Source organism: Protopterus annectens, chromosome 4.part0 (genome assembly GCF_019279795.1).
Source record: "Protopterus annectens isolate FY-2018-M chromosome 4.part0, PAN1.0, whole genome shotgun sequence".
In the NCBI taxonomy this organism is placed as follows: domain Eukaryota; kingdom Metazoa; phylum Chordata; order Ceratodontiformes; family Protopteridae; genus Protopterus; species Protopterus annectens.
This window is the reverse complement of record NC_056733.1, coordinates 697,722,069-697,746,874: the sequence shown is the minus strand read 5'-3', so window position 1 is coordinate 697,746,874 and position 24,806 is coordinate 697,722,069. Positions and strand designations below refer to the sequence as shown.

The 24,806-nt window shown below is 44.7% G+C and overlaps 1 protein-coding gene across 1 annotated transcript in view; it reads left to right on the top strand.

Annotated features, from left to right (window-relative positions):
* POLE (DNA polymerase epsilon, catalytic subunit) overlaps positions 1-24,806 on the top strand; it is a 1,031,469-nt gene that overhangs the window by 903,447 nt on the left and 103,216 nt on the right. The window contains exon 41 of the mRNA XM_044069769.1: positions 11,450-11,636. Coding sequence (XP_043925704.1) covers positions 11,450-11,636 — 187 coding nt within the window. The remainder of the gene's footprint in view (positions 1-11,449; positions 11,637-24,806) is intronic.

Below are 24,806 nucleotides of genomic sequence, written 5' to 3'. Positions count from 1 at the left end.
TATACCTGAAGCTCCATAGGTTCATAGATTAGTACTAAGCTAACTGCCCTTGTGAGCCATTTCTGTCTAAGTCTTCCAGAATGTGCATCTTACTGCTGTGCCTTCACTGACCTGGTTTCTGTACCATACAGTACCTTATGTTTGCAAGGCAAACACCTTAACCATTAGGCCATGTTCTCTGTCACAGACTACCCCTGACACTGTATCAGTTGTTTGCAGCCTCTTTGATTTCAACTTCTGTCTAAGTCTTCCAGAATGTGCATCTTACCACCAATTTCATGCACTTAACTTACTTTTGGCTATTGCAACTGCTCTTAGCCTTTTTGTTAGCCAACCAGTATTCCTTCTTAGCTTGGTCAGACTTCTCTATCTGCCACTGTTTCCTGCACTTCTCCTGTCTTTTATGACTTTCTGGACTTCTGCATTTGACCACTATCTTTCCTTATGTGCTTTATTTCCATACCCGGCTTGACTACATATCTGTTCTATAGTCCTTGCATATGTTGATTTGAGGTGCTGCTATTCTTTAACTCCTACTTCCTCCTCCTCTTGAGATGCTGGAGCTCAATGTATATACTTGAACTCGTATGCTTTCTTTTGAGTCAATGTCCTTGTCCTCAGCCTAGTCTGTGTTGACCTTAGAGCCTTCTCTGATCACTGCTTGCAGCTGATTCTGACCAGTAGTGGTTTATGCTGTGAGCAGACTGTTTCTCTGGAGATGACTTTGTAATTGCTGATTCTACCCCACTGGCCTTTCCCTTACTAGGAGGAAGTCTACCCAAGTCTCATTTTGGCCACTCTTGTATGACCTCTTGTGACTCTCTTGCTGAACCATGTGATGGCCACCATTAAGCGATTTGTCTGACATGAGTCTAGAATGGCCTCTCCTTTATTTCTTTAACCTCACCCATGTAGACCCAGGCAGTCTTCATATCCTATTCTGCCTGTTCCAATATGAACATTCAGGTCACCTGTTATGAACACCGTAGTGCCCTACCCTTAAAGTGAAGTGTGATTGCAGAGCCTGTCATTAATTCTGATGACATTCCTCACTGTCTTCTGAAGCCTGTCCCTCACCAAAATTCCCACACCATTTCTAGTCTGTACTGCCCCTGAGCAGCAAACTGTGGATCCCAAGCCAAGTGGTTTTACTGCTCTGCCCTTCAATCTCCTCTTTCAGATAAAGAGGCTGTCCAGCCTTCTCCTTACCACGTCATCCACTTCTAAACTGCGTACTGTCAGTGAAACTACATTAATTGTAGCAATCCTTAGTTCATGTTTGGCAGGTTAACTGGTTTTACATCCAGCTTTCACTCAGCACTGCTATACCAGGTAATCAGAACTGGGCAACTGGATGTCTGCCATGTAGTAGCTTATTGACCCAGGACTTCTGGGATTTAAGATATGGTATTTAAGCTTTTCTATTATGAAAAGAAATTTGAATATCTTGTTAAAGCAAATCATTTAGTCTTTAATTGTATGTAATAAGTACACAATGCTCTGTGCTAGGTCACATTTTCATTGTGTTTGAAAATGCCTTGGGGAAATATTGTAGAGCTTTTCTCCCTGGACCTACAGTGAAAACAGGCTAAATTTTCCAGGCTGTTGAATGCAAATAAGTGAGTGAATGAATGAATAAATAAATAGGATATAAATAAATACTTGGCTAAATCTGTACTGAAAATTGTCTGAACTTTCCATAGTTTCAAATGTAAATAAATAAAATAAAATATGAAATGATAATTGCTCGAGGCTTGAAGAAATGTAAAAGCATTTTATAAATATTTCAGGTTTGCTAGGAGGAATACCACAAGTCCAAGAACATTTAAAAGTGAAGAAAAAATAGTGAATGATACAGAAGCCAAGATCTCAGTATACATGGGGGAAATAAGGATTGTAGAGATTTAGGCGATATTGTAGTTGAGGGCATCACCAGTTCGTTTCGTGCAGAAGTGGGCGTGTCGCAAATTGAGTGACAATTCGGTCTGCATATTTAATTTGCTCGTGCATACATTATATGAAAATATTAAATGTACACAAACGGTTAATACGGTATCGCCCAGGAAAGCTGTTCTTAGTAAAAGGTCCTGCCAATGATATTGAGGTAGAGTCGGCTGTGACACCTGCACCAAACAAAAAGAGTCCGTTTGGACATTAATTGGGACAGTGAACCATTGCATTCCGACTCAGACAACTATAATGCTATACAGTAAAAAGCCTGATGACGTATTTTGACTGTTTTGTTTCTTTGCTGATTATAATATATATTATTAGTGCAATAAAACTTGTCAATTACAGATGTTGGTAACAGTTTACTGTTATATTTACTGTCATATTACATGTCAGTGCACTTTTTCTTCAGTTGTACATCTGGAGGGAATGCATATTCATGAATGACATATCACGGGGGTGGGTTTTGGGCGGGGCTTGCTACTGCACATCTGCTGAGGCCCTCAACTACAATATCGCCGAGATGTACAGGGTCAGTTGTTACAACAAGCCCAGTGGTTTACATGTTTCAACTTGACTATCTGTGTGAATAAGGCTAAGGCCATGATTTTAGGGAAAAAATTGAATGGTCTTCCTACACAATGGGCCAGAAAATTGGGAGAGGTGGACAAGTTTAAGAATTTGGTAACACTAGGGAATAGAAATCTTATTTGATTCCCACATAAGCTATATAGGCACAGTTTCAAAACAGTTAAAATAATTACTGTGATTTTTAAACTTTGAAAGTTTTGATGATGATTTAAAAATGCTTATAATCTTAGTGCGAATGAGGTTAGAATATGAAAGTGCTCCTCTTCTTAGACTAAGATGTTAAAAACGGAGACAGTGGAAAAGTAGAAGAGTTTAGCATTTTTACTAAGGTTAACTTTTCCTCACTGAGGGCTTGAGGGATCCTTATTCTACAAAGTTGCTTGATCTGAATATGTATGAATGCATGAGTCTGAATGAAAACCTTACAAAACAACCACACTATGACTAATTTAAGCAGAACCAAGAGATCAGCAGTATGATTTTTAGAAAATGTCACCAAACTGTGGAACTCATCATCTCTATGGAGAAGTAGTAGCTCAAAAAATGCACTTGTTATGAAGATGAATATTAGAAAATTTAGATGGTAAGCTGACATTCCCTCCATTTTACTTTTTCTTTTAATATTAGACTTGTTTGCAAGAGGAAATAGCTGATGTTCTTCGTGTTTCACTGTTGCAGTCATCACATTTGGGTTATCCCTGCCAGCGTAGCCCTTGGCTGACCCGAATACCAGAGACTTAGTATTTCTGCGTCTGTTGCTGTCGCTTCAGACTGACGTCAGGTCATGAGTAGTATAAAGTAAATCAGCCAACGCCATTACATCAGTCTTTCTTGCTGCGGAGCCCAGTGCAAAAGCAGTTTGCACGAGTGCCAGTTGTCTGCTACCCGAATTTTGTCTTCTGAATTGAAGGTGAAGTCTTCTAGAGTTAAGTACTCCGTTGAGGATCCTTTTTTCTTGCACTGACCGATGTCAGAAAAAGTTAGCAATTGTCTCGTCTGTGGAAAGCAAATACCATGCCGACACTTTCATTCTTACTGCGTCACTTGCTTAGGCCCAGACCATGACATTCCATGCTGTCGCTTCTGTGCTTTGGTCAACACCAGAACTATACGTCGTCGGGCCCTTATTGTTGCTAGATATTTTCGCTTTCAGTCCTCTAATTCCGATATGGCTTCGGTAAGCTATCCAACAGCAGATCTGCCAAAAAAACATAAAGATAAAGACAGAGACGGCACAGGTCCAAAACTACGGATGATTCTTCCGTTAAGCTAGTAGTCAGTTCTCAGGTCCTCAGTGAGGCACTTTCCAGCCCCTGATGCCCGCTTCTGTGGATTCACAGGCCGCTACCAAGACCCTTTCGGTGTCCGGTATGCCGCAAAATTCTTCGACTAAGGATCCTGCAGTTGTCTCTCCCTTGGATGGGTCCAGAGCCACTGAGCAGGCACTGGCTTCCGAGGAAGTCCTTCGCACTACCGATTCTCGACACAAACTGACGACTTTTTTCACGTCTACCGTTCTTTCGAAAACTACTGAGTTTCTTAGGCCCAGGGTACGAACCACACCCAAGAAACCGACTCAATCTCAGGCACATGCTTCCTTGCCTCAGTCTCAAATGCTTAAAATGGCAGAAGACCTTATCATGCTGATCAGGGGAAGCCAAGCTACCCCTTCCAAAAGAAAAAGAGATCTGTCCCCTGTAGTTTTGTCTGAACAGGAATCTGATGACTCTTGATGCATCTGAATATGAAGACATGCAACCCGTCTCTGCTTATGAGGATTTTGATGCAGTGGATTCCATTCCTTCAGCCTTTCCCCTAGAGGACTTTTCCTTTGGGGAAACCCTTCATACCTTAAGGAAGCATTTCCAATGGGAAAGTCAGGACTACCCTCAGTCTAAAAAAAGAGACTCCGTGAATTCTTAGATCTTCCACAACACAGACCCCTGGCCATTCCCCCCAGTCCTGGATGTTGTGGATGATGTTTTCCTGGAATCCAATTTGACTCCTAACACCCTCCCTCCTGCACCCAGAAAACTAGACAAGTATTACAAGGTTCCTGACTCTCACAAATTTCTTTTTAAAAATCCTACTGCTGACCCTGAGGTAATTTTTCAAGGGCCTAAAGGAATTAAAGCAACCTCTGCTAAGAATCCCACCCCCTCAGATAGGGATTCCTGAGCACTAGACAGATGGAGTAAACAAAGTATACACCTCCGCTACTCTTGCTGTCAGAGCATTAAATTGCCAGTTCCATATGTTAAAATTTCAGCAACATACCCTGGAACTCTTCAAACAAAACATGTTTTCCTTTCCTGCTTGTGTAGAATCTAAAGCGTTACAAGAGTTAATGCATTCTGCCAGTCAAGTAACTAAACACACCTTGGTCTGTGGTTTTGACACCCTAGAAGCTTCTTGCAGGGCAGCAGTCACCGGTTCTGTCCTTAGAAGACATGCATGGCTTAAGAAACAGCCCTTGCCAGACCATGTTAAATCTAAATTGTTGGATGTCCCATTGCAAAGACAACTTGTTTGGCACCAAGGCTGAAGAGGTCTTAAAAAAGATGGAAGAAAAAGCAAAATCTATGCAGACAGTTAAGGACAACTTACAGGTCCAGCCACCCAGGTTCAGCAGGCATTGTCCCTCCAAGCACTGGTCCTTTCCTGCTCCCACCAGGTCAGTTCAGCCCAGACCCCATGGAAGCAGACCACCCAGACAGCAGCCACAGGGACTGCAGAGATTTAAACAGTGGACTTCCACCACTTCAAAAACAGGGAGTTCTAAGCCACTCCCTTATGATAAGAACTCACAATGACTCTCCTCCCCCACCACCTCCCTCTGCCCACCTTCACTTAACCCTTGGAGGAAAACTCTCCTTTCACACAAGCACCTGGACCACCATTACTAACGACCGCTGTGTTCTCAACATAGTGTCCCAGGGATGCATATTTTCTTTCCACACCCTTCCAACTCCAAAAGGGTTCCCAGATCTACCTGCAAACCAGTGGGCATAGGAGTGCAAAAGCATGTCCTTTCCCTGCTCTCTATGAGGGCAATAGAGCACATTTCTGCAGAACAGAAAGGCCAAGGTTTTCTACTCCAGACTTTTTATGATACCCAGAAAAGAAGGCACCTGGCGCCCCATCCTCGATCTATCCATTCTAAACACCTTCCTGGTGATACCAAAATTCACAGTGTTCACCCTCCAGCAGCTGCTACCCATGCTCTCCAAGGATGCTTGGCTAGCCACCCTAGACCTAAAAGAGGCCTACCTCCACATTCCTATCAGGGAATCATGCAGGAAATATCTCCATTTCAGGGCAGGATCTCTACACTTTCAGTTCTCTGCACTTCCCTTTGGCTTATCTACTGCTCCCAGACTTTTCACAAAACGTCTGGCTCTGGCCATTGCCTTTTGCAGACAAAGGAATATCTAGATTTACCCATACTAAGATGACTGCCTAATTCAGGCAAACAGCCAGGACAAGCTGCTCAAGCACCTGGCCTTTGTAAAGTCCCTACTAACCTCCCTAGGGTACACAATCAATGAAAAGAAATCCAAGCAGTTACCCACCCAAAGGATTATATTCCTGGGAGCAAGCCTGGACACAGCATCCCAGATGGCATTCCTTACACCAAAAAAGCAAACTTTCCTGACAGCCTACTTCTCTCAACTAGCCACCAGACCCCAGTTATCTGCAAGGAAAATTCTGCAAGCACTGGGGTTCATGGCATCTTGCATTCTACTTATTCCATATGCCGGACTGCATACGAGGAAACTTCAGTGGTACCTAAAAAGCCTTTGGTGTCAACACACTCAAGACATGGAGACTCTTGTACCCATGATAGCTTGCCTCAGAAAAGATTTTCTTTGGTGGACAACAGCATGCTCCCACAACAAGGGACTACCTTTCTCACCGCCCAGACCCTCACCACAGGCACATCAGACTATGCCTGGGGTGCACACCTGGATGGCAGGTGCATACAGGGCCAATGGAGCCCACAGCAAATCCATCTGCACATCAACCAAAATGAGATGATAGCTGTCCAGCATGCCTTGACAGCTTTCAAGCCCCTTCTCTCCCCAGGGGCTCTCCTGATCAAAACAGACAACACCACTGTCATGTGGGATATTAACATGTAGGGAGGGACTCGCTCCTACCCTCTATGCAGGCTGGCCATGACCCTTTGGCACACAGCTGCTGTCATGCAGCTCCACCTGTTAGCACAATTCCTACTAGGTCCTCAAAACTCTCTGGCAGACCACCTAAGCAGAACTCTTCTGGACTCACATGAGTTGCAGCTCGACAATAGAAACTTCACCCTAATAACTCAGAAATGGGGCACACTGAAGGTCGACCTCTTTGCCTCCCACCAACCATCAGCTGAGCAAGTTCTCCACCAGGGAGCATCACTGCATGGACTGGAAAGCGGATGCCCTGTCCTTCCCCTGGGTCAATCTATCGGTCTATGCCTTTCCCCCACTACCTCTCATTCCCAGGTCCCCAGGGTACTGCTCAAAATAAAGGAGGAAAAACCAAGGACAATTCTTATTGCTCCAGACTGGCCTTGCCAGCACTGGTACCTACTGCTGCGCAGCCTGTCCCCACTCCCACCATGGCATCTCACTCAGATTCCAACCCTTCTGACCCAGAGGGAGGGAGAATTCATGCATCCCCAGTTGCAGATCCTCAGTTTGGCAGCTTGGCTTATTCCCTAACCGCCATCAATCTGCCAACCTCAGTAAACAGGTTCTAGATGTTATACATTAGACGTCCTAGCACTAGAAAGTCTTATGCTGACAAATGGAAAAGGTTCTGCACCTGGATTCAGGCTAAGGGAGCCAATACGGCACAGCCCTCCCTCCCTCTCATCCTGGATTACTTAGCTGACCTGCTACACAGTGGTCTCTCTTTTTCCTCTATTAAAATTCATGCCTCTGCTATCTCTGCTCATTTCCCTACTGATCAGCCCCTTTTTTCACACCCTCGGATCGAACAGTTCCTAAGAGGGGCTAGCAACTTGAGGCCTCCCAGAAGAGCACCAACCACAGCTTAGGACCTTAACTTTGTGTTGGAAAAGCTCACCCTGCCCCCTTTAAACCAGCCTCTTCAGTAGAGCTAAAATTTCTCTCCTGGAAGACAGCTTTCCTTCTGACCATCACTTCAGCCAGAAGGGTCTCTGAGCTGCAAGCACTCATGGCTGTGGAACCCTTCATCATCTTCCATGCTGACAGGGTATCCCTCAGGAGTAACCCATCCTTCATGCCCAAGGTGGTGCCCAGCGTGGCTCTCAGTCAATCCATTCATTTGCCCACCTTTTTCGCTAACCCACAGAACTAGGGGGAAAGACTCCTGCACTCTCTAGATGTGCACAGAGAGCTCAGATTTTATCTAGACAGGACAAAATCCTTCAGAAAGTCAGATCAATTGCTGGCTAGCTTTGCTGCAGGGGCAGTGGGCAAAGCCATCTCCAAACAAACAATTTCCAAATGGATAGCACACTGCATCCATTTCTGCTACAAGCAATGCGGAATGCCTCTCCCCAAGGGGGTCAGGACTCACTCCATCAGAGCAGCCTCCATCTCTGCCGCTTTCCTCAGAGGAGTCCCCACCAGGGACATCCTGGAGGCTGCCATCTGGACATCTGTTCACACCTTTACCAAACATTATCACCTGCCTATCTTCTCCAAATCCAGGACAGGGTTTGCCTCTGCAGTCTTGCAGGGCATCTAGCCAGCCCCCAGTTTCCTTGAATGCCTCCACCCATTTTCTCAGCTTTGGGAATCAACCCAAATGCGATGACTGCAACAGTGAAACATGAAGAAGATAGTGCAGTTGTGTACACTTATCATAAATATAGATGTTCAAGTGTATTCACCGTTGCAGTCCTGGTTTCCCTCCCTCCACCCCCTCTTCTTTCTTCTCTTTCCTTACAAGGGACATATTGGTATATACTTTCTACTGGAGTGGTTCTTCCACCAGAACCTGCCTCCCACTTGGGGGCTCTTGACCGGTTAGGGCAAGAAAAACTGATGTAATGGCATTGACTTCCTAACTTTATACTACTGACAATCTGACGTCAGTCCTGAAGTGACAGCAACCGACGCAGAAGTACTAAGCCTCTGGTATTCGGGCCGGCCCAGGGCTACCCTGTCGGGGATAACCCAAATGTGATGACTACAACAGTGATTGCACTCTAATATCTACATTTATGGTAAGCGTACACAACTGTACTTTTTAGATGGGGGGGTGTTATGGGTCTTTCTCTCTTTAACTGGCCCAACGCTTCCTGGAATCCATCAATTCCAATGCCTTGGACTAGTTCATTCTTACCCCCACTAGAGGAAGCAACATCCTTGACCCGGTTATTACGAACCTGGGCAATTGTTGCTCTACACCAATAGTCAATTCCTCCTTGGTTAGATCCAACCATAAATTAATCATCATGGAAATCCACATCTCACTCACACCCCCTGCAAAGGTAACCACCATGAAAAACTTCTCCAAAGCTGACTTTGGGCTCCTAAAAACAGAGGTGGCTAACTTCACGGCACCCATGTCAGTGGAAAATAGATGCATGACTGCCGAATCATACACTAATGCACTGTGCGAACACATACATAAATGCATGGAACTAGTCATACCCACTAGTCATACCCAACAGAACCAAGTTGCTGTCCTCCAAAAAAAAGTAAGCCGATCTGGTGGTGCCCTGCCATTAATAAACTCTACAACAGAAAGAAGAAACTGTTGCAGAAAAAGGTGAAGTCCCAAGAATGGAAAAACTCCCTCTCTCATCAAAACCTCTAAAGCCAGCTATGAAGGCAGAATTGCAGCAGACACTAAAAAGAAACCACAAAGCCTTCTATAGTTATATCAAGAATCTCGACGGCAATACCCAAGTTTGCTCTGAGTTACTGCACAATGGTACTTCCTATACTGAGCCAACAGATATTGCCAACATACTGGCTGACAGATTCAGTGCTAACTTTATACCCCCCCCCCCTAAAGGGACCAATCACAATACTGGAGGAATGCCAAGCACCCAGCATTACTGCAGCACAGGTTAAAGCTGCATTGTCCAAGGCCAAGAATACAGCTTTCATGGGACCCGCCAATATCCCTGGATGTGTTCTACATGAACTACAAAGTGAACTGGCACCACATATGTGTGCCCTGTTCAATCACAGCCTCACCTTAGGTTTTTGTCCCTACCAAATGGCGCACTGCTACAGTCATTCCTCTCCATAAAGGGGGAGCAACTAAAGACCCTGGGAATTATCGCCCCATTATCCTGACAAGTCTGATATGTAAGGCTATGGAGCACATCATCATGGACCTAATTAAACATGGATGTAGGTAATCTCCAAACTGTAGATCCCATGCAATTTGGTTTTGTGAAAGGTAGATCATGCCTGCTCAGCCTGGTTGACTTCTTTGAGTCAGTCACCAGAGCTGTGGATAAGGGCAAGGCAGTTCATACAGCCTACCTCGATCTGGCCAAGGCCTTTGATACCATTCCCCACTCAGGAATTATTGATAAATTTCACCAAACTAGGCATCATCCCCTATATCACTAGGTGAGTTGCAAATTGGCTCACAGATGGAACCCACAGTGTGAAAGTAGTGGACTCCAAGTCAGACTGCATACCAGTCATGAGTGGAGTCTCACAAGAATCGGTCCTGGGTCCTCTCCTGTATAACATCTACTTCTCAGAAGTCCAGGCCAACACAGAGGGACTCTGGCTGACCAAGATCGCAGATAACTGCAAGCTGGGAGCCATTATCAACTCCCCAAGTGATGTAGACATCCTACAGAAAGACCTCACTGAGACCAATGACTGATGTCGAAACCATGGCCTTAAGCTTAATGCCAAAAAATGCGTTGTCATCCCCTTTGGGAAAAACTCAGTTCCCACTAATTACCACATCGATGGGAGCCCACTGAACACTGAAGGCATAAGAGATCCGGGGATACAGTTTGACAGCAACCTCTCCTTCGACCACCTCATTGCCACTGTGGTCAGAAAGTCCTTCTGTGTGGTACATCTCATTACCAAGGGTTTTGCATCCAGGAAGAAAGTCATCTCTCTCATTAGGCCAATCAAGTATAATGCCCCATTTGGCATGTCCCTCACTAGACACATGCAACAGCTGGAAAGGCCACAAAAGTACCTCACGAAGAGGATTCTAGGCCTTGAACATATGTCCTACATGGACAGACTCAAAAAAACTCCAGCTATTCTCTGTCTCATATCATCTACTAAGAGGCAGTCTCTGCTTGACTTACAAAGCCATGTCTGACCCAGCTCTATTAGAAATGATTCATCTAAAGAAATCCAAATCCCCTCCGCACCACATGCTCCAAAGACGTCAACCTCATTACCACAATCAACAGAACATGCTGGAGGGACAGGTTCATAACCCAGAGACTGCCCATGCTGTAAAATAGACTTCCCATACATGTCAAGCAGAGCACCTCACTGGCCCTTTTTAAGAGAAATCTTGATGAGTGGATGGGAAATAGAAAGTTCACCCCAGGGATCACTGCAGTGGCTCTACTTGATAGAGGCACTGGGAACCAACGTCGGGCGGCACGATGCCAGGGTACTTCTATGGACTAGACTTGTAAAGGCTCCAGGGCCATTAGCCTAGTACACACCTGTGAGCAGCATGCTCCTGTGTGGCACAGGTGAACCCATGATAAGAACTGCTGCAAACAAGGATTTTCAGAGAATATTGTTTGATGCAGAATTTCAATATGTAAAGGTCTTCTTTTTTATGTATATTGTGTTCTTAAAGTTTCTGGAATTGGACTAGGTTGCCTGTAATTTGAACTTTTTATGTGCATGAGTGCAGTACTATATTTTGTAACTATTGTTTCTGTTTTCTCATTTCCTAATCTAAGGCACGGAAAGAGCAGAAGCAACATGATGATGAAGGAAGTGAAGATGAGGAGGAAAAAGATGAATGGGCTGAAGATGAAGATGGAGAGGGAAATGACATAGAGGAATTGCTGGAGAATAACTGGAATATAATGCAGTATCTGCCACAAGCAGCATCTTGTCAGAGTTACTTTTTAATGATAGTCTCATGTAAGCCCTTTTTGTTGTAGAGCTTATAACACCCCCCCTTCTCAGTCAGTGCTTGTAGTTTTGTAAGCATGTATGAGAGTCATTATTCGTTGCTTAGATCAGTTTTTTTTGTATTTCCAACAACTTACTGAGGTTACCGTGGAGTAGAAATAGGTTTGTTGCCTCAAGCAAAGCAAATCCAGTTAAATGCTACTAAGAAAAAAAAGTATGTAGTATTTGAAAAATGTACAGTAAGAATTTTGCTTAAGAGTAGTAGATATGGCAAAATGAACACGGCCAAACACTTTTTTTTCTTTTACTTGGGGTCAATATACAGAGGTTGTGTTTTGAGGAGCGTTATGAATTCAGATGTTTACCCAGCTTGTGACTGCTTGTCCTTACTCTTCACCCTTGAAGCTGTAGCCTTTGAGTTATTCAGACGTTAAATTCACACTGGTGAATACCCCTAACACTGTCCAAGTCTCACATTTCAAAATTGAATTACTTATATTTAACTATATTTTAATGACATCTTGGCATCAGTAGTTGAAGCTGCTGACAGGGGTTCAGTTGTATTTGAGATGTGTGCTGCTTTGTTTATTTGTTCACTTATTTATTGCTTTTTTTTTTGACTGAGAGATACCAAATGGGCAAAGTGACCTGGGGGGGGGGGGGGAAGCTCCACGCTGTTGTCACATAGTAATGATGTATTATAATTTGGTTTGGGCCAACAAAAAACAAGTAATCTCCGTGGTATCCCCGAAGTCTCAAAACAACCCACTAAAGTGTAGTGGGTCTAAAAATAAAACAGTGTAAGAAACTTCTCTGTGTGGAAGATTTTCAGTCCATATATTTCTAGTTAATCACTGTATATTAATCAGATCAGACAATATTAGTAGAAGTATTAAACTTAAACTCGTCAAGTCAAAAAGTAATAATAGAAAATATATAATTCTACAGCATTACTAGGTATTCGAAAGTAATCCAAGCAAGGCAGGCAGTCTGTTTCCAGTCGAAAATCCTTTATTAAGTACACAGACAAGCGATCCAAGTAAAACAAAAATAGAGTAATAATTTCCTATCAAGCTTTCTAAATATATGTATACTTTTTATCAGGCATGGGAGTGGTTTATTGTGCTGTAAAACAGTGTTATTATTTGGGAGAAAGGAAGCTTCTTTGCTTACCAGTGGGAGTGGGAAGCACTGAGCAGCCTATTTGTCCATTTTGGTGTGGTTTCAGCCAGAAACTAGTTTTCCATTGGCTTATTTGGGCCAGTTCCTAGCTCTTTTCAGCCCCCTGCTATAAAACACGCTAAACGCGCGTTAGCGCGGAGTTGCTACAGGAGCACACAAGAGCAGCGGCGGTTAATCAAGGTTAAACTATTTGGGCTACCTAAAGTCCACTCTTCAAATTTTCCCTTAAAATAGCCTCTCCTTTAACTGTACTGCTGATCAAACCAGCGTATTCTATATCTAGAAAGTTCAGCTCTACTTGACTCCTAAGTAGACTATTCTCTATCTGTAAAGCCTAGCACTTGCTCCTAAAGTATCTTTTTACTTTGATATAGCACTTTTATTATACATAGTACCCCACCAGCCTAAAACCCCTTTTTCGATCACTCACATCCCCGGAGTCTTTTTAAAGTTTTTGTCTATTCCTTCTAGCATGTCAAGGAATCAGTTGCTATTGTCCTCTCCTGCTCAGCTGGTGAATCTGGGAATATTGAGGCAATGTTACAATTGCCTCATGTACACAGACAACCCTCTCCTTCTCCCACAAAACACAAATACATGCGAGAGATGCAACTATATAGCCAAACTGGAGGCTGAGCTCTCTCAACATAGGACTGGCAAGACCAGACAGGAGGAGAAGGTAACCACACACACCACATACCCAGTCTCACATAGTACCATCACAACTTCAACTCATACACATAAACACACAAAGACATACTCGGAGGCTCTGATCAAAAATCTACCAAAACAGCAGAGGCCACCAAAGCAGACACCCAAACAACTGCCACCTCAGGACACAACACATGCAACACATAGACCACATAGTCAGTGTGCCAAACAGTCACAGCCCTTAAGGCCAATCACAATGCCAGACACACTCGTCATTGGTGACTCCATAGTCAGACACACTGACGTCCTGCTCACCAGACTGAGTAAGGAGAAGGTCACAGTAAGCTGCCTGTGGGCTAGAATCCACCACATAACACAAGCACTCAGGTCTCTCAACAGTAGGTACAAGTACGACTCAGTCATTGTCCACGCTGGTGTGAACGACCTGAGACGTACCTCCTTGGACTACATGAAAAGAGACATAGAGGAGCTCTCTGATTATGTAGCCCAGGCAGGTATGACCCTGACCTTGAGCAGTATCCTACCTTCACCAAGAATGATGCCACAATACAGAGACAAGATGATCAGCTTTAATAATTGGCTTAAACTCTGGTGTCATTCAAAGGGGATCCAATGTCTGTCTGCCTGGGATGACATGCTGGACAAGCCACGCTGCTTCGCAAGGGACGGCTTGCACCTGTCACCCCTGGGCTTCCGGATATTGGCAAAGGCTCTTGCCACCCCCATAGTGCCTTTTTAGGCAAGGCTCAAATTCTAAACCTACCACCCTAGAACACAAAAAGGAAAAATACTAAGGGTAATGCTGCTCAATGCCAGAAGTCTCAACCTCAAGATGCACGACTCGAGGCCCTTCTCAGTATGGAGAACATCGATGTCTGTGCTGTGACTGAAACCTGGTTCAAGGCTCCTGAGAGCACCCCGGCACTATCAGGTTTTACCTCATATCATGCGTTCCGGCCCCAAAATCCGGACACCACCAAGAAAGGAGGGGGGGTGTCCATATTCATCAAGGACACCCACACCTCAAGGTTGGTGGCAATGCACGATGCATCGGAGACCATCCAGGTGCAATTAACCATAGGCAAGACTGCTCTGCAATTTGTAGTATGTTACAGGCCACCCTCTCAAACTCAGGAACCTCACATAGCTTTCCTGAAAACACTGGAGGGGATAAATGTATCTCCAAACACCATCATATTAGGTGACTTCAACTACCCGAATATAGACTGGGATCACTACTCAAGCCCCAACACTCTAGCCCAAAGGTTCCTAGAGTTCATAAACTCAAATGCCATGGAACAACTAGTCACCATCCCCACAAGAGGAGAAAACATACTAGATCTCATCATCACGAACATGGGGTCACAATGTTCAACACCAGAAGTATACCCCTCACTGGTGAGATCAGATCATAAACTAATCTCACTGGAAGTCCACATCCCGCCCCCACCTGAGATAAAAAAGACCACAGTGAAGAACTTCTCAAAAGCCGACTTCACACTTCTAAAGACTAGTGTGGTCTCTCTTAAGGCCCCTGAGCCTGCGGAAACCATTACTCCAAGCCGCTGAATCACTTACAAATGCCTTCTACCAGCACCTACAGGACTGCATGTATCAGGCAATCCCAAACAAAACAAAGACTCTTTGTACCAAAGGCAAGCGTCCAGTCTGGTGGACCCCAGCCATAAACAAGCTCTACAACAAAAGGAGGAAGCTACTACAAGATAGAGCAAAATCCTTAAAAGGGAAGACACCTCTGATCATTATAAGTAAAAAAACTAAGATCTCTCATAAAATCATCCAAGGCAAATTTTGAGAGAAAAGTCGCTAAGGACTCAAAAGACAATCATAAGGCCTTCTTTAGCTATGTTAGAAACCTGGGAGGAAACTCCCAGATATGCTCAGAATTAGTTCAAAATGATGTAAAAATCACTGAACCTACAGACATTGCCAACATACTGGCTGACAGGTTCAGTGCAAACTTCTCCCCCCAAAAGGAGAGATATCTATACCAGAGGATTGTAGCTGCCCAAAAATCTCTAACGCCCAGGTGAGAACTGCTCTCCAAGGCAAAAAACACAGCATCCATGGGACCAGATGATGTCCCCGATTGTGTGCTCCATTAACTCAATGAGGAATTAAACCCGCAGTTAGGGCAGCTGTTTAATCTTAGCCTCACCTCAGGATACGTACCCAAGGAGTGGCGTACGGCAACTGTGGTCCCACTTCACAAAGGCGGTGCCTCCACCGACCCTGGAAATTACCGTCCCATCAGCTTGACAAGCCTGATCTGAAAAGCTATGGAGAGGATCATAATGGAACTCATAAATAAAGACATAGGGGACTTGCAGACTTTGGATCCAGCTCAGTTTGGATTTGTCAAAGGCAGATCATGCCTTTTAAACTTGGTTGACTTTTTCGAAACAGTCACCAAGGCCATTGATGAGGGAAAGGCAGTCCACACAGCCTACCTCGACCTGGCAAAGGCTTTCGACACAATACCCCACTCAGGTATCGTTGAAAAACTCATCAGCTTAAATATAAACCCATATGTCACAAGATGGGTTGCAAACTGGCTAAGTGACAGAACCCACAGGGTCAGAGTTGCTGGCGCCATGTCAGACTCAAAGCCTGTCACAAGTGGTGTCCCACAGGGCTCAGTCCTGGGCCCACTCTTGTTCGGCATCTACTTTTCAGAAGTACAAGCAAACACAGGAGGGTTATGGCTGACAAAGTTTTCAGATGACTGCAAACTGGGCGCCATAGTCGAGAACACATCTGACACAGATATCCTTCAGAAGGGTCTCATAGAGACGGATAACTGGTGCCAGAGCCATGGCCTAAAGTTAAACACCAAAAAATGCATAGTCATACCCTTCGGGAAAAACAAGGTTACCCCCAGCTACCATATAGGTGGCAACCCACTAAGCACAGAAGAGGTTATCAGGGATCTGGGGACCCAGGTTGACAGTAACCTTTCGTTTGACACTCACGTTGCCAAAGTAGTTAGGAAGACCTTCTACATTGCCCACCTGATCATGAAGGGATTTACATCTAGATCAAGGGAGGTCATCGTCCCCCTGTACTCATCACTCATCAGACCAATGATTGAGTACAATGCTCCATTCGGAATGCATCTGACCCGACACCTGCAGCAACTGGAAAGGCCCCAAAAGTTCCTCACCAAAAGGATAAAGGGTCTCAAAAATATGTCTTATGCTGCCCGACTGAAGGAACTCCAGCTCTATTCAGTCGCCACCGTCTGCTCAGAGGTGACCTGTGCCTGACATACAAGGCCATGTCCAACCCGAATTGATGAACATGCTTCACCTCAAAAATCTAGATCCCTCAGAACTACAAGGGCGGGAGACTTAAACCTTGACACGGTTATTAATAGGACGTGCTGGAGGGACAGATTCATCACCCAGAGACTCCCTATGCTGTGGAACAAAATCTCGGTACATGTGAGGCAGGGCACCTCGCTGGCCTTGTTCAAGAGAAATCTTGACCAATGGATGGGAGATCGCAGATATACCCCAGGGATTACCTCAGTGTCACTGCTTGACAGAGGCACAGCAAAAAAATGGGCATAGTATCCTTCAAACTAAAGGGGTGGCGAAAGCCACAAAACTCTGGGCTAGGCTTATAAATGCCCTTGGGCAGATAGCCTAGTATGAACCTATGAACATGTTAAATTCACATCCCTTCCCCCATCAGTGTGACATTCGAGCTGGTCCTGCCATTAAAGTACATTAGGGCTATATATTATTATGACAGCTACTAGGTAGGGCAGGACCAGCTCGAATGTCACACTGATGGGGAAGGATGAATTTAACATGTGTACCAATAACACTTTGTTTTACAGCACAATAAACCACTCCCATGTCTGATAAAAAGTATATATATATTTAGAAAGCTTGTGAGGAAATTATTACTCTATTTTTGTTTTACTTGGATCGCTTGTCTGTGTACTTAATAAAGAATTTTCGACTGGAAACAGACTGCCTGCCTTGCATGGATTACTTTCGAATACTTAGTAATGCTGTAGAATTATATATTTTCTATTATTACTTTTTGACTTGAGTTTACGTTCGCAACTTCTACTACTATTGTCTGATCTGATTAATATACAGTGATTAACTAGAAATATATGGACTGAAAATCTTCCACACAGAGAAGTTTCTTACACTGTTTTGTATAATTTGATTTGGGCCAACAGTAGTAGAAGTGCATGAAGTATTAGGTTGTAGACACTAAAAAAATTGGCAAGTTTCACATGTTAACACTCATTTAGTCAAGTACATTAATTTAAGATAAAAAATAAGGCAGATACTGAGAGATGTGAAGCTTTTCATGTACAGTCCAAGCTAGTTGTGTACATAGGCCGTCAGATGCTGCTACTGGGACAGAAATTGTGTACCTGTGAATATAAGAATAAATACAAGGCAGAATTCCAGATAGTTACAAAAGAAGCTTATTTAATATTAGGTAATGTTGATTTGTGAGAAGCTCCGTATGGTGGAAAGAATTCATGATATGCAGTTTAAGAATAATGATTTGCTTCATAAATATGAAGCTGTATTTACTGGTCTGGAATGCCTGTCAGGTGTTCATCTTACTTCAAAAAGATCCTGCCATTCATTCTCCACTCCATGATTAATTAGCACTGCAAGGTAAAACTGAAAGAGAGCTGTGCAGAATGGAGGGTATAGATGTGACTAAGAAACAAACTTCACCTGCCTCGGTAAATATCACAGCTAACTCTGACCAAACCTGACAAGATTCAGTTATGTGTAGATCCTCAAGGCTTGAATAAAGCTTCCAAGAATGATCACTATTTATTTCATACTGTGAAAGCTGTTAAGTATTTCTTAGTTGATGCCAATATGAAATGGCTAATTAAGCTAGGTGAAGAAAGTTCACTTAATATGCCAATGAAAATATGCATATTTCTGACATTTTCCATTGGTATTTAGTGTTTGGGAATGTTTGTCTAGATTATGGAGGGGGCTTGATTTTTTTTTTTAACCTTGTTAAAAGTTTGGAGTACAAACTCTGAAGAATTTGATAAGAGACCAGTTGTTGTGTCTTTCGGCTTATCCTGGTTAGGGGTCGCCACAGTAGAACTCCGGTCCGCTAATGTTTGGTAGTGGATTTTTACGTGCTGATTTACCAGCCCAGATGCACAACCTTCAACAAAGGCACGCTCATTCACGCATGCCTCTGCACAAAAGACGCTTTAGCTGAGAATCGAACTGGACAATGTCTTGCTGTGAGGTGAAAATGCTACCGCAGCACCACTACCGCGGACATTGATAAGAGACCAATTAATTTACTGAATTGGTTTCATATCAGAGTTACAGAGCTTAGAGGTACAGCTTGAAAATAGATGTCGGAACTCAGGTTCTTTAGGCATGTGTTTTTGGAGTAAGTGAGCTCCACTTTCTTCCAGGGGAGGCTATCTAAACAAAGACAAAGAAATTACAATTAGGCAAATAGAAAAGATTATTCCTTTATACCTCAAAAGGGGTCAGGATCCAAATGTAGCTCCTATGTCATTGATCCTCACTTCTTAGACCTTTACTAAACTGTGTTGTCTTGTACCTTGATCAAGATACCATAAGTTAACCATTTCAACTTGCCAGCTGTGGGGATCCCCTTTCTTGTAAGCACTGCAAGTAAAGTAGTTCCCCCAAGGGGAGCCTACATTTCAGACTCCCCCGAAAGAGCAAGAGAGAAAAAGATTACTCTACATGGGACCACATTTATGTTTTAGAGAAGGTTACCTGGCCCAGTCCCCATCCTGTTTGAGACAGATGCTTCCATATCCCACAGATTTCTGTCATGGAAGACTGTCATCTTTTTTAAACCCTGTGGCCATCCTCGGGTAAGGTGGATAAGCCTAGTCAGAGTCTTTTGGGTTTCTAATACCTTGACAGGAATGGACTCCATTCCTAATTGTAAAGTTCATGAAATTAGTATTGTTTCAATCTTTGATGTCAGACAAAAGTGGTCTTCACAGAACATGCAGTGTGCCCAGAATCGACGCCTCTTTCAATTCCTACGGAATGTATTAGCATATCTAAATACAGCCGTAGATTCTTTTATTAGACCCATTGTGCTCCTACTGCTATTGGAACTGCTTGGGTGTCCGTCCTCATTGCTGCCTGCAAATCCTGATATTTCATGACTTTGTGTCTCTCTGTACACGAGACACTGAATCAATAGATGTTAAGTTGTCTATCTCGCCTTCATTCTTGCTGGATGGGTTCGGAGCCGACCTCGGCTCCGACTCGGCCACTCTAAAAGCTCGAGAGTTGGTTCCACCGGCTCGAGGCTCCCCTTATATCCCACAATGCTAGGCGAGAGTTACCTCAGATCTCGCTTTGCCGCTACAGCTCGAGGTTGGTTGCTTCTACCGTTCCTGGTGAGTGTTAGCTTTTTCTTCTAAAAGTTACTCTTTTCCCCTTTAATTTAAATCTTTCTAAAACTAGTGTAGTTCATAGAACTTTATCCCTAATCCTAATTTTTCCTGCTTATACTAAAAGAACCGTTGGTTCTTCCTTTGGGCCTTTGGCCTTCCCTTCTAGGGAGTGTTTGTGTAGTTTTACTTTAATTTTTGTACTTAATTTTTAGTATTTCTACTAAAATTGTTATTTTTGCTGACAGGGTATAACTTGTGTGTTTGGGTGTGTGTTTGTGTACACCTGTCAGTTAGGGATGTCAAAAAAAGTTGTCTCGATTCAAGAAGTGTGATGCGTGCTGTCAGAAAATGTCTCTGACAGACGCCACACTTCTTGTGTCTACTGTCTGGGCCTTTGCACCTGCAGGACTCCTGTGCTGTGTGCCATGGCTTCAGCCCAGGGTCCTGCAGGAAAGAAAACAAGTTGATTTTGAGAGGCTTGTTGAAGCCAGAGGATTCCCTGTCAGTTTCAACAGGGAAGCCCTCTCATCGAGGTCTCTTCTGAGCCGAGACCTCAGGTTGTTCAACCTTGCCTTTATCGGCTCCGCTGGAGCCGATAAGTCTCAGTCCACAGTTTAGCCGAGGTTATCGAGGTTCCCGTGTCGGCTCCGACAAGACCTTCGGAGCCGACAACTAGAAAGAGGTCTAGGTCACCTTCTATTGGCTCCGTTCATTCGGCTCCAGGATCTCCCCTGCTGTCTGAACGGAGCCAAAGGTCTCATTCCTCTAGGTCATCGAGGCTGTCCGATCATGACCTTCAGAGAGTGGTGAGTCGACTACTTAAGTCCGAGGCACTAGCCCAGATGCTTCAGAGCCCGACTCATCAGTCGGTGCCTGCCCCGGTCCATCAACTCTTTCCTCCTTCGACTTTGAGTTCGGAGCCGGGTCGGTCGGAACCGAGACAGGATTTTTTCGAGCCGAGACAATTGTCTTTGGAGGAATCTCGGCGCCGGCCCGAGGGGTGAGTGGCATCGACCCTTGTCCGAGTTCGGCTCACATCGGCCTCGAGCCATCACTGTCGGTGCCGAGGGGGTTCTCCTCGGAGCTCGCGGGGACCTCTGGCTCTGCCTGACAGGGGTGCTCGAGGTCATGCGGAGTGTGTTAGAGCCTGGCTCTACTCCACAGTCGGCTCCAGCCCCTCCCTCTATGCTGCCTCAGGGTAAGTCGACTCACTCCCTCATCCCGGACCGCAGAGAGCCAGCTCCCTCAGCCCCCCTGTGGGATTTTCATCTCTTCCGAGGCCTCCTGATTTGGCAGAAGAGCCCCTCGGAAGAGGAAGTGCAAGAGGAAGCACATTGACTCACCTGAGTCTATCACGCCGGACACAGATCTGGATGATTCGAGGGTTCCCCTTCCCCTTCTGAAGATGTCTCATTTGCAGACATTCTGGAGATCCTGAAACAGAGGGGAAATTGGCCAGCCCTTAACCCTTCGGAGGACGAATCTGTGTATCTTGAGGCGTTTGGCTCTCGTCCTTCCACCTCCTGGGTGTCCCCCCCCTTCGAGCCCTCATGCAGGTGGTTGCTAAGAAGGCATGGACGTCTCCTGATTCAGTGGACCCCACTCCCAGGAGACCCTCTAAATTCATCACAGCTCCATCAGACAAGGAATTTTTATCAAAAGGAGTCTCTGTGGATGCTATGGTGGTAGCTGCTGCCACAAAGAAGGAACTGGCTGATCCTTCAGTGCCTGTCCATCCACCTAATAAGGAATCTAGGTCCATGGATAGGTACGGGAAGCGGATGTTCTCCTCAGCGACATTTACCATGCGTTCGCTGAATTACCTGTGCCATTTCACCTGCCTTCAAAGGGACTTGATCAAAGAAGCGTGAAATGTTAAAGGATCCTACAGCTGCGGGTTTCAAGATAAAATGAACACGCAGCTGGCTACCCTTAATTCCATATCTAACTCCTCCATGCGCCTCTCTTACGCGGCCGATGGAGCGAGCAGAAGGGACAGGTGTAGCAGGCACGCCTGGATGCGGCTATGCAATTTTGGACCCTTTCAAGACGTCTTTCACGAACTCCCCTTTGATGGATCATCTCTTTGGTCCTCAAGTGAAAGAAACCCTGACTAGGTGCGAGACTGATGGCAAGACCTTCTAGGCCTTACCCCAAAGGCCAGAAGGGTGGGAAGATGTGGTTCAAACAATCTAAAGGGACTACCAGAGGCAGAGGTGGGAATAACAATGGTAGACGCCCCCTAGGGGCAGGGGTCCAGAACCAGGGCAATCGGGAAGCCTTTCCTGACAAGCCCTTTCAGCATCCCTGGACTGCCCATCTTCGAGGCAGTCGGGGAAGATTGTCACTGTACCCAGAAGCCTGGCTATCCCTGACTCAAGACAAATGGGTACAGTCCATCATTTCAAGGCTATTCTATCCCTTTCTTTGTTTTCCAAATCAGTCAAAAAATCCCTTCCAGATGTTCCACCAAAGGGATATAGCAGCTTTGAAATTTCAAAACTGCTTGCAAAAGAGCAATTCAGTCAGTGCCAGCAGACCAACAAGGATCCGGAATCTACTCAAGGTTCTTTTTAGTTCCAAAGAAAACAGGGACTGGAGACCGATTTTGGATCTCAGTGTCTTGAACAAATCAGTCAAGAAAACAAGATTTCGGATGGTCACGCTGCAATCCATTCTTCCCCTTTGGGCAAAGGAAACTGGATGTGCTCTATAGACCTTCGGATGCATACTATCACATAAAATGAACAGACGCTCCAGAAGATTCCTCCGCTTCAGGCTGGGAACCAGTCATTTTCAGTTCAGGGCCCTGCCCTTTGGTCTCACCACTGCCCCGGTGTTTACCAAATGCATGGCAGTGGTAGCTTCTCACCTGAGACGACAAGGATTCCAGGTGTTTCCATATTTGGACGACTGGCTTCTCACAGCTCCCACCAAGCATCTCCTTCTGATGGCCAGAGATTATACTTTTCGCTTTGTCAAAACTGGGTATTTCAATAAATTGCGAAAGTCTGTTTTGTCGCCTTGTCGTACTATTACCTACATAGGCGCAAATTTAGATACTATAAACATGTCTGCAAGGCTAACGAACCAAAGGATATCAGACATTCACAAATTGGTGTCACTTCTTCTCAACAACAACAGAGTCAAAGCCAGGTTAGTTCTAAAGGAATTGGGAATCATGGCAGCGCCATACCTCTCCTTCCATTGGCCAGATACCACATGCGGATCCTTCAGTGGATGCTTTTACCCAATGGTCATACCAGGAACTTCCAATGTCTCACACCATTATGATCACAAGCTGCAAAAGCATCTCATGTGGTGGATGTCTTCCCAGCTCCTGTCGGAAGATCATTTGTTCCACCTCCTCCGGTTGCTACTCTGACAACGGATGCCTCCCTGATCGGGTGGGGGCATTATCAGGGCAGGACAGTCCAGGGCACATGGCAACCAAACGAATGCCACTTGCACATAAATGTTCTGGAGATGAGAGCAGTGCTTTTAGCTGCAAGCCCTTCAAGACTCTCTTCCTTTGGGAACGATTGCAATCCAGACAGACAATATGTCTGTAGTGTGGTACATCAACAAACAAGGCGGAACCAGATCATACCCCTGTGTCGAGAAGCACTCAGACTGTGGCAATGGGCGATTTCTTGTCAGCTTCTGATAGCAACGACATCCCCGGTAAGTCCAATCACATTGCGGACAAGTTGAGCAGAGCTATACTCATGCCTCACGAGTGGTCTCTGAAAGACTCTGTAGTGAGAGAAATCTTTCTCAAGTGGGGTCAGCCTTGCTGCGATCTTTTTGCTACTCCCCAAAACAGCAAGTGCAGAGAATATTTCACTCTATTCCCTTTACCAGGCCAACCCAGCAGGGACGCTCTAGTCCAAGTTTGGCCCCGGGGACTTCTGTATGCATTTCCTCCTTTCCCACTGATCTCTCAAGTAATACAGAAAGCTATCGCTCAGGCGGCCTCATTGATCCTCATTGCTCCTTACTGGCCTCGACAAGTGTGGTTCCCCTTTCTACATCGATTTCTTTTGGAGCGACCGTGGAATCTGGACCTAGTTCCAGATCTTTTGATCCACCAGTCGGGTCAGTTTCATCGCCCCTCCCTCTCTGAACCTCACTGCTTGGTTCCTCCAGTTCCAACCGTAGCCAGGCTTCCTCAATTATCTCACTCTGTTAGAGATATATTGATAGCTTCCCATAAATCTTCCACTCGAAAGATTTATTTGAGTAAGTGGAAACGCTTCTCATATTGGGCACAAGGAAAGGACATAGATCCTTTTACTGCTTCCATCCAACTAGTCCTTGATTTTCTAGCTGAACTCTTCCATGCAGGTTCATCTCCTTCTACTCTTAAGGTTCAATTGGCAGCTATTTCTAATTTCCATGTGGGCATTTCTGAATCTGCCCTAATGTCCCACAAACTTTGCAAAAGCTTTTTGAAAGGAGTTTTTCTTCTCAGACCTCCTATAAGAAATCCTCCTTCTCCTTGGGACCTAAATTTAGTTCTTGCTTCTTTGATTCTTTCTCCTTTCGAACCTGCAGCTTCATGTTCCTTGAAATTATTATCATGGAAAACTCTTTCTGGTGGCTATCACATCAGCTAGAAGAATTTCAGAACTTCAAGCACTCAGTTGTCGTTCTCCTTATCTTGTGTTCCATAAGGACAGAGTTTGCCTAAGGTGGTTTCAACCTCAAATATAAATCAAACCATTGACCTTCCTGTCTTTTTCCCAGAGTATTCAAATAGGTCTGAACAAAAATTACACTGCCTGGATGTTTATCGTCAATTAAGGTACTACTTGGATAGGACGAAACAATTCAGAAAATCTGATCAACTGTTTGTCTCCTATGCGAAAGCAGAAAGGGACTTTCAGTTTCAAAGGTAT